General features: G+C 35.2%; 2 protein-coding genes across 2 annotated transcripts; one reads left to right on the top strand and one right to left on the bottom strand.

Moving 5' to 3' along the window:
• Positions 1–955: 955 nt before the first annotated feature.
• Positions 956–2,696, top strand: LOC147402575 (F-box family protein). The gene has a single exon (XM_086444274.1). It carries the CDS (start codon positions 1,377–1,379, stop codon positions 2,481–2,483), a length of 1,107 nt encoding a protein of 368 aa, XP_086300400.1. The 5' UTR covers positions 956–1,376; the 3' UTR covers positions 2,484–2,696.
• Positions 2,697–3,998: 1,302 nt separating this feature from the next.
• LOC147402574 (rhodanese-like domain protein) lies at positions 3,999–9,269 on the bottom strand. The gene is made up of 9 exons (XM_086444272.1): positions 9,012–9,269; positions 8,329–8,490; positions 7,787–7,892; positions 7,390–7,588; positions 7,197–7,278; positions 6,577–6,659; positions 6,029–6,161; positions 5,529–5,676; positions 3,999–4,965 (listed from the first exon to the last, which is right to left on the bottom strand). The coding sequence occupies exons 1-9, from the start codon at positions 9,165–9,167 to the stop codon at positions 4,217–4,219; spliced, it is 1,818 nt and encodes a 605-aa protein (XP_086300398.1). The 5' UTR covers positions 9,168–9,269; the 3' UTR covers positions 3,999–4,216.
• Between the last annotated feature and the right edge of the window lie 1,163 nt (positions 9,270–10,432).

Here is a 10,432-nt window from a genome sequence, read left to right as displayed (position 1 = left end):
ATTCGACCGTGGAAAATCCTAATGATTTATTAAATGTATCATTTTCCATCACAATGATATAATGTATCTCATGCACCATACCCAAAAGTTGGATTGGGTTTATATTAAATAGTTATATTCTCAATATAATTGTATCATTTTATTTTATTTTTGGTTCAATTTCATGGTTTTAAAAATCATTTGAGTTTTAAATGATTCATAAATCAATTTCTTGTTAATATTCATGAACAAGATGAGAGATCAAAAGACGATTATTTTTTTCCTTTCTCTTCTTCTTATTACTTCTTCTTTTTCGCTTTTTCTCCTTTTTCTTTGAAGTTCAAGGTCTAAAAAAAATCTCATCGTCTTGTATGATATAACGAGATGATTAGAAAGAATTATTTTGATGTTGTTCGTGAAAGAGAGGAAACAATTTTCGACATTGAATATCATCTCTCTCTCTCTCTCTCTCTCTCTTTTTTAAAATAATTATGATCAACTTGACCTAACCCAAGTCAAGTTTGGGCATTGGCTCTCTGAGGCTTTGCCCACTTCAAATTTTGATAGAACCCCTTCTTTGGAATACACATGGCATGATTAAGGAGGTATTCCGAATATTTATGAAAAAAGTAGGGGTGTGAAATAATATAAAATCCACGTGTCATGTTGTAAAAGGGTTTATTCAAAGTCGGACTCGCCCTATGATGTTAGCTCAAATAAGTCAAGCATATCGGACGCTCGAGATTAAAATCATATTGCCACGCGTACGCTGTGGATTACACAAAAGAAGATTATCCTATGACTCTTTAAAGGGGACATTTCTCCATGACAAGTACCACAACAAAAAAATGATATCGAGTGCCCCAACCTCATAGCATCTATGATGCTTTCATTTGACAACCACACGATCTACACTTGATTGGTTAACCTTTGACGATTCGCAGATAATTGGTCACAAGAAATTCCTTAAAGGGGCATATTCGTCCTGTGTTCGCGTGGATCAGAAGCATCTTTGCTGCTCCCCCAATTTCTTCAACTTTTCGAATTTCGTGGCTCTTCGTGGAAATGGAATCTAATCTTTCAATCCCCTCCTATCGTTATCTCTCAAATCTAAACTAAACCCACAATCAGATGCCCTAATCAAGATTTGGGAGTCTTTTATTTTTACAAATGCTTGAAACATTCTGCGAATCTGTCAGAACCATCATTTCCTCCATTAATCGGATCTCAAACCCTTAAGTAAGAATCCAATTCTTTCCAAATCGATCAATTGGTTATTTCTACGAACCCATCTCTTAGATCTCATCTGGTAAGAAAAAAATTGAACTTTATTTCGATTTTACGTTTAGATTTGAGAAACATAAACCCTTTTGTAGTTTCTTTCTTGGAAATAAATCATGAGTTCATCTGATATACAAAATGTGTTTTTCCCAGAAGAAGTTGTTTTTCAAATTCTTGCAAGATTGCCCATTAAACCCCTCTTTAGATGCAAATCTGTATGTAAACATTGGTATGGGTTGCCTTCTAACAAGTATTTTATTAAACTCTACAATGAAATATCATCTAAGAATCCAATGGTATTGGTAGAGGTCATAAAATCCTTTAATATAGAGTCCAATTACATCTGTGTGGATAGATTGAGAGGTGTTTCTGAGTTCTCTTTGGATTTTTTGAAGGATAGAGTAAAGGTTAGAGCCTCTTGTAATGGATTGTTATGTTGTGCTAGCATACCCAATAAGGGTGTTTACTATGTATGTAATCCAATGACTAGAGAGTATAAATTGCTTCCAAGAAATAGGGGAAGACCCATGACTCGATTCCATCCCGATGACGAAGCTGCCCTTGTGGGATTAGCTTGTGATTTATCTTCCCAAAAATTCAATGTTGTTTTAGCTGGTATCTACCGCCCATTCGGTCGAAGACCCCTCGATTCCTTCATTTGCCTTGTTTTCGATTCGGTGACCAACACATGGAGGAGGTTTGTCTCGTATCAAGCTGAGGAGTTCACCCATATGAATAGGAACCAAGTTGTTTTCGCGAATGGGTCGCTCCATTGGTTGACAAACAATTGTGTGTATATACTTGTGCTTGATTTGGATAAAGAGATTTGGAAGAGGATCCGATTGCCAAATGAGGTGGTTGGTGCTTCAGGAAATAGGATGCATTTGTTGGAGTTGGAGGGTTCGGTGTCAATGATCCAAATTTCGGAGGCTTGGATGACTATATGGGTGTTGAAGGATTACAAGGGAGAGGAATGGTATGAGGTGGACAGAGTGAGTCTAAGATGTATAAAAGGGCTCATGCCGAGTGTTTTCCCTATAAGCCAGAACAGTGAATTCGTGTTGTTAGCAACCCAAAAGCAGATTTTAGTGTATCATCGGAAAAGTAGGGTATGGAAGGAGATGTACTCTGTGAAGAACAGTTATACCTATCCATTGTGGTTCTCGGCTCATGCTTTCCGTGGCACAATTGTTTCTTGTCATCAAGGTGTAGACTACTCTTGAATCATTTAATGTTTGAAGAGATTGTAAATACAGAGATTGTAAATACATTTCTGTTATCTTCGGTATTAGGTTTACTTGATATTATCTGTCCAATTGTTCGAAATTGTATATATGTGGTAGGAATTTTATTGCTTTGTTTAAGGATTTTATCGTTTGTCTTTGATAATCTTGTGTGATAATGATAGAGATGATGAGTAGGGGTTAGTTTGTTCATGGTTGTCTCAGACAGCTTTTTGTTCCCATGAATCAAACACACGCCAAGACTCATATTCCAAACAAAATTGGTTCATGTATATATTTTCCCCACATCAATCATTTATACATTGTTTGTATTAGTTTTGATGAATATTAGATAATATAAATTCATCATCGAAGCCTTATCATGGAAATTTGGGTTTGGCCATCAGATGATATAAATGCATTCCTCGTATATTGCCCAGCTCTACTTCAAGTATGTGGGGTCTAGTGTCTTAAACTTATTTTAGTTTCTGATTTAAACACCACGTCCCTATGTTACATTGATCCTCCATCCGTACTTCGGACCTGCCGCTGTAATACAACCATGTAAATAACATTTCCTCGTCTATATGTATATATATTTTTAGAGCTTCAAATGCTATTTTCCAGTTCCGAGCATGAAATGGCAATTTGATGGCCATAAATTGGTGAGAACTTAAGCTCATTTGTGTCCGATCCAAGTGATTTTCAAAATTTTAGATGGTTTGGATTGAGAGCACAGCCACTGACATTAGCTCAAGGGGAATCCTAAGAGTGTCAAAAATTGATGACAGTTTGTATTGGTTGTGAATCCTTGTATGTAATGAGTTTACAGATGTTATTTGTAAAATCTAATGGGTACCATCTAACTGTTTTTTTTCATTCCATTACTGAGTTTTGTTATCTACTAAGGTATATTTAGTAATTTAAAAAAAAAAAACACCTACTTTTGATTTTTTCTATGGAGTATAATCACCACCCTTTTAAGTTTTTTAAATTCTATAAAAGCAACAAGTTAATTGCAACAAATCATATAAAACTTAAACGCCAACCAATTTCTATATTACCACGCTAACTTTTGCTGATGCCACTCCAATTCATGTGTAAATCACCAAAGAATTAGCACACATCTTGGGATGGTGTTAACAAAAGTTGGTGTGGCAATAGAAACTACCTAATTTTAAGAAGAAAACTTGTACGTAATCGTAATCACTAACCAATGACTTGCGTTAATTCAACCATTCAAGTAGGGGTTGACATTTCATTCCCCAACCCAGGGGAAGGAGTCCATTCACGATCTTCGTTCATTATATACGTATATTGAAGGTCATGAAAGAAAAAAAATAGGAAGACCCAAAAGCCAAACCAACAGACATTAAAAATCAACCAAAAAAAAAAACAGTGAAAACGAAGCAATCTCTTTGAAAACTATATCGATTAGCGACAAAAGTACAACTCAAGCTGCAAAAGTGCCCTAATTACCAGGTGAACCTCTAGTATAGTAATGTAACTTTCCCGAGAATTGAAACGTTTGTTCTTGAACAATTTGATGATAAATACAAAAAATGTTGTTCCCATGATACAATGGAGTCACTGTTGATGGTTACCCTTTGTAAGAGTCCCCCAAACCATATAAGTATTGAGTCATGGTTGTTGAGGAAGGTAGATATAGGGGTGGCCTTTGCCCTCTGATGTACTTTTCAAGCACATTCAAGAATACAATTTCACAAAGCAACTCAGAGAAAGCACCGAAGAAAATCCTTGATGCGATCAATATACGGAGGATGAGTAGGAATTATATGACCTGATTCATGTTCAATAACTACTGAGCAACCCTGCTTGAATAAACTAACAAGTTCCATGCTAGTGTGACACGCGATCTGCCTGTCCTTACCCTGCCCATTTCCAAATATATGAAGCGAAGGGCAGTCGATTGATCCCCGCTCCAAGTTTTCTGAATTTATAGCAAACCCAGAACATAAAATTGCAAATCTAAAATTAATTTCACCATCCAAGCTTCCTCGCTCTGCACAAAGTGAGGTGGTCATTGCTGCTCCTTGTGAGAATCCCAAAACCCCATCAAATGGCCCAGCTTGAGAGAATACGGACTTCAGAAAAGCTAAAGATACATCAAATCCATCAGTTTGCTTCTGGTACTGTAGAGGATCAAATGGTTCGTCTGCCATTTCCCAGTTTGTTTTCCTCGTGCTGTCGAACTCGGGTGCAACTAGCCATGCATATTTTTTCTTGCAATTATCCAATGGTGGCAGAGTTTGATATAATTGTGATCCGACAGAACCATGACTTGTTTTAGTAGGATGTGGTTGGTAAATGAAAGGCAACTGATGGGGTGCATCAATGAAAACAAAATCCACAAGGTTTTTGAGTTTCTTAGCTAATGATGCAGTTCTTCCTTTGAAATTCAAGGCATTCTGCCGAAATCCATGCAAGCATAAGATTCTCAGCTTTCTTGGAGGCTTGTTAACTGTGGAATAATTTTACCAAGAAGTCAGAAAAATGGATAAAATATGCAAACCCAACATCGAAAAATTAAGCTTGCCTCTGAACTACCCTTGAGACCGTGAGCGAGTTTGACTTGGCCATACTGATCTAGCAATGTGAGTTGAACGAGGTATTCAAATCTCACTAACATAGATCATGAATATTAGGGAAAGGAATGGGTGACTTCACCATTAATAAATTCCAACTAGAGATCTCTATGAAAATAATGAGGCAAGGGTTCTATGATAGATTTCATTTCAACAGTTCAGAGAGCCCTTCACTCTAATCTACCATACCAAAGCATAAATATAGAAACAAGGGAATGGTGCAGGAAAAGATGGGAAAGGGAGTGGAGGACCCCAAGTAGCTTTACATTAGTAACCTTTAAAGTGACAAGTTGATTGAAAAAAGGGAAGAAGTTCATATCTATTTACCAAGAAGTAACTCCCACAAATCATCATAAACAAGAAAACAAAGGGCACCATTATCTTATTTTCCAATATGAGTAAAAGCAAAAATTAGTTAAAAGTGGTATAGACCTCTTACCCAAGGTGGCAGATTCAAGCTCAACAGCCCCTGACCCATCAGCTATTGTTGATTCAGTTTGATATCTACTACCTTCGTTCAAGGGCATTGGCCCACCTTCCTTTCCATGTTTATGGCAAAGCTCGCAAACATATTTTGCATCAACCGTCTAGACCACAATAATATTCACATAATAACAAAAGTCAGCTGCAATAATTTGCAAATTAAGAATAAGAGCACTGTAAGCATACTATATCTTTTGGGTTTTATTAATGATTGGTTTTTCAATTATGAGGAAAATATTTTGAATCTAACCATTGTATCGTTTTAATCCAGCCTCACTCACGAATGATCTGATTAATCTTGCAATTATAATTTCTCGTGTAATGATTTCCAACAATGAACAAAAAAGTATTCTCTTGTACAACTTTGTAAAAGTATATTTTTTCTCTTGATAAGTAACTTTGCAAACTAACATCACTCATTATTTATGTGATGGCTATATGTTTATTGGTGCAAACCTGACAATTATCACAGACTAAGACTAGCATCCGGCAATAAGTGCATCGGCAACGTGATGAATAATCGTCGAAGGTAGAACCACATAATAGGCATGATCCAACAATATCTTCATTTGAGCTTTTGACAGATATTCTACAGCCACGGAAGGAAAAGACAGAATTACTTCTTCGAAAATCACAACATCATTCAAGTCATTTTTTTTATATATAAAAAACATCTTGCAAAAGTTTCAGTTTCCTTTTCCTCTAAAGTTTTGCTATTTTAACGAGAAAGAGAGTTACAGTTATATGGTCCTTTACAAAAAGCATGATGGCCCATTTACTTATAACCAAGATTCCTCTTAAATTTGGTCTGTTTAGGAACTTAAAACTGTCTAAGAAAATGATAGATGGTATGAACAATATTTAGCAGCTTCAAGAAACATCAACAGAAATTCATTAGATATTTTTGGATCGGGAGTCAAGACTCACGGGAAAATCAGCAAACTTGTTAATTGGAGCAATGATCATTTGCAATTCATGGATTGACGAGGCTCAGAAAGCCATACCTGTGATCAAAGACAAAATTCTTTCCCTTAAAAAACCCACCATCAGGAAAATGTTCCAAATACCGCTGTATTCCACCATATAACTGCAATAAATCTCACCTGGTCACGATAGCTATTAATGGAATTTATACTGTAAATTATCACAAGTGGTAGGAAATAGAGATAAATTTTAACATGAATAAATCTTCTTAAAAGTATTCTATGCAACTATGGTTCTACAATAATGATATATTTGTAGGGTCTAAACTGTTTAAATGGCAAACCCTTTGCTGCTACATTATATTTTAGGACACAAACAAGGAGAAAATCAATGAGATGCATAAGTTAGCACGGAGATGGTTACAGATGGCACTTGAAGAGATTATATGAAAAGGCTTTAGTGCATTAAATCACATATATGGGAGTGGTGTTGAAATATCTTCAGTAAAACAAAACAAGTTTCACAATAATTTAAACAGAAGGATTTATGTTCATTGAAATTGTCAAATGTATGTTATTCCCCTGGTTTTGGGAACAATATTTAAAAACATTGGTAATTTAAAAATTAAAAGAAAAAATAGCAACAAACATAAGATCATCACCATAGAAATTAGAAGTACGAATTAGTGATAGAAGTTAACCTGGAACACATTCTCAAAACCAGCACCTTTTGACCTAATATAGGCTGATGCCATCTCACATCTTATTCCTCCAGTGCAGTACCTGTAACATAAAATAACCGAACAGAAAGAAGACTGATATATTTCTCTAGCCGTGAAAATTGACATAAGCATTATTTTATTTCAAAACTATATCCAAAGAGGTGGTACTCACATGAGGATACAGTTGCCTTGCAACTGCTCAGAATGATTATCTATCCAGGAAGGTAAATCGCTATACTGCCTAATTTCAGGATCCAAAGTTTCCACATTTGGGGTTTCGAACTTCCCAATTCTTGTCTCATATACATTCCTTGCATCCAATAGAATAAGTTTTTTATGTTGGGTAAGATCATCGTTCTCCAAAATATTTCCTGGGTGTAAGACTTCTGGAGTCAGCAGAGAATTGCAATTTCCGCACTACAATCTTTTTTTGAAGTCATAAAAGACATTGTAGCCTAGTTAAATAAATTAAAATAATATGGCATCCCAGCCTAAAAGTGAATAATATACCAAATCATGGATTTTTTGAGACAAAAAGGAGGAAGTTTTGTATGGGCATTATCACTCACCAGCACTCTGGAGAACTGAATTAAACTCAACTGCTGTGAGATGCCTTCCAGCATTCGAAATAGGCGGTGACATCAATTGAGGATGAGAACTAAAAGTAACTAATTCCTGTAGAAGATGAAAGCTATTCTCAACAAGAATGCAAGATACATAAATGATCATAGTTGTTCCCAACATCCATGGGTATCCAGGATAGCTTCAAGGAAGTAGGAGGGACATACATAATGGTTTCCAACACTTATAGATGAATCATGTAAATTGTAATCACCAAGAGGGGAGCCAATCAAATGATTGAAACTACCCAAGATATTGAATTCCTATAAATGGCCAAAAAATTTAACTAAATGCCCATAGATTATCCATAAAATGAGTGGTAACAATCATCCAATCAGTGCTGAATTTTGGTGTAAGAGGTCTCTTAATCGAAACCCATTGGATGATGGGTCCCCCCATTGGTGGAAGACAAGTCAAACATAAAATGTTTTATATACAAAACTAATCAAAGATAATTTGTATTCAATGGTAAGATAATATTTGTGAAAACCTTGACAACTCTAATGGAGAGAGAAGTGAATCCACATTCTTTTGCAATCTTGTCATTCGACGGGCAACTGCAAGATGCAAGCTTGAAGTCGGTGCCTTCAAATAAGTCATTCGACTTGACTTCAACAATGTGTTTCTCCAATGAGGATAACTTTCCACCAACCTGATAAAGTGAAACAATACATGCCCCATCATAATGATGTAGTTTCTGCTACCTCACAATCTAGATTTCTAGTTAGCAGAGTAAAAAATTTAAAATTTCCCAAAAAAAAAAATTAAAAAAGGTTCAATTATCTATCAGCAATACCTCCCAACAAAGACTTACAACAAACTCGAACAAAGAAAGATAATAATTTAATAACAACCACGATCTACAAAAATCCCATTCATCACAAATCACCAATAATGTCTCCCCACTTGTATATAAAACACTCACACACCAATAAATATAAATACTAGCAAACCTAATCAAGTAATGTAGACCAAAATGAAAATTTTCTCACATTGAACTAAGACCCTAAAACCCTAATAATCCAACACAAATTTTCCAGTGACAATAGCGTCAAAAGATCCAATTTTGTTCACAACCCATGCAACATAATCATCAAATTAATACAAAAAATCAGAGAAATAAACTAATCCAACACTCAAAATATGTCGAAGATGAAAGAAAAATCGACTTACAGTGACATTGACACCATCAGGAGCGATTCGAACTCGGCCAAGAAGTTCGAGTGATTTGCAATTTGAATCGTAGAAGTTAACAAGGCCTTCAAGGTCTGGAACAGATGCGTATTTGTAGTAAAGGAGGACTCCGTCCTCTTCTTTCCTCTCCGCCATTGCTAGAGCGAAGGTTTCTTAATCCCTGTTTTCTTTGATCCTTTGGTAATAATTTGGGGAATTTTGAAATACCTTTTAATGTTTTAGTAAATATTTGAGATATTCTTTGATACGGACTAAAAAACACCAAGAAAATGATCAAAATACCCCTAACATTCATTCAGCCACTTCAATTTTAAAAGATTAATATTGGAGTGACCTCAGCGGGGGAGCGACATCTCGCCGCGGGGGAGCATACCCATAAATGCATTTTTTTTCGAGATACGAGAGTAAAATATATTCATTGATATACAAGTACCATCACGTAAAGGTGTCCCCACTGATGTCACTGACTCATTTTTAAAATAAGATTAACGTTGGAGTGACCTTGGTGGGAGATACATGGAGAATATCTTGTCATGGTAGTGCGTGTATGTCCATTGATGTGTTTTCTCCAAGATAAGAGTAAAACACATGTACAGACATGTATGCACCACCACATCAAAGAATCCCTGTGTGTCATTTCACTGAGGTCACTCTAGCACAATTCTTAAAATAATAATAATTATAGATTTTTTACTCTATTATAAGACCCATCTAATTTACTCTTTAGAACAGAGCCCTATAAAATTTTCATGACTTTGTCATCTATACTCCATGTCTTTTTTGAAAGAAATTTAAGTTACTAATTAGATAAAATGCCATTGTAAAGTCTCAAAATTCTACTAAATTTAGTAAAGGTTCAACATTTTTAAACTCGAATGACGATAATTTTATACCAACATATGTACAAATTAACAATAAAAACATAAGCTATTACAATCGCACTTAGAGAACTCTGTGAAATTCATGATATAGATATCAACTCCAAATATTTTAGAAAAGTGAGAAATTTTATAAGAAAATATGCACAAACAATTAACCTAAAAACATACTTTATTTATTTCATACAATTCTACACATCATTGCAATCCCATTTAGATCGAAAAAGAAAGTGTTAGAGTTTCATCCAAGATTGGATTGCGTGCTATTACATGTATGTTGAAATCAATGTAGTAATGTCGATACGCCTTGGTTTTCTCATTATTTCTATCCATGGTTCGTGGGGAGTACGATTAGATTCAAGTAACAAGATCTGTAAGAAGAAGTTGTATATAAGTTTCATCATGCAATAAGAAGAATCACAAAAGACAGGATGAGAAGAAATGTTTTCATCGTGCACTTTAAAATAAAATAAAAATTAAATCTTAGAAAGAAAAAATTTCAGAGTTTGCGTTGAAGACTAT

The sequence above is a fragment of the Akebia trifoliata genome, chromosome 5 (genome assembly GCF_017979445.1).
Source record: "Akebia trifoliata isolate Shusen 1 chromosome 5, ASM1797944v1, whole genome shotgun sequence".
Classification (NCBI taxonomy): domain Eukaryota; kingdom Viridiplantae; phylum Streptophyta; class Magnoliopsida; order Ranunculales; family Lardizabalaceae; genus Akebia; species Akebia trifoliata.
The sequence above is the reverse complement of the archived record's forward strand: the minus strand, read 5'-3'. Positions and strand labels throughout refer to the sequence as shown.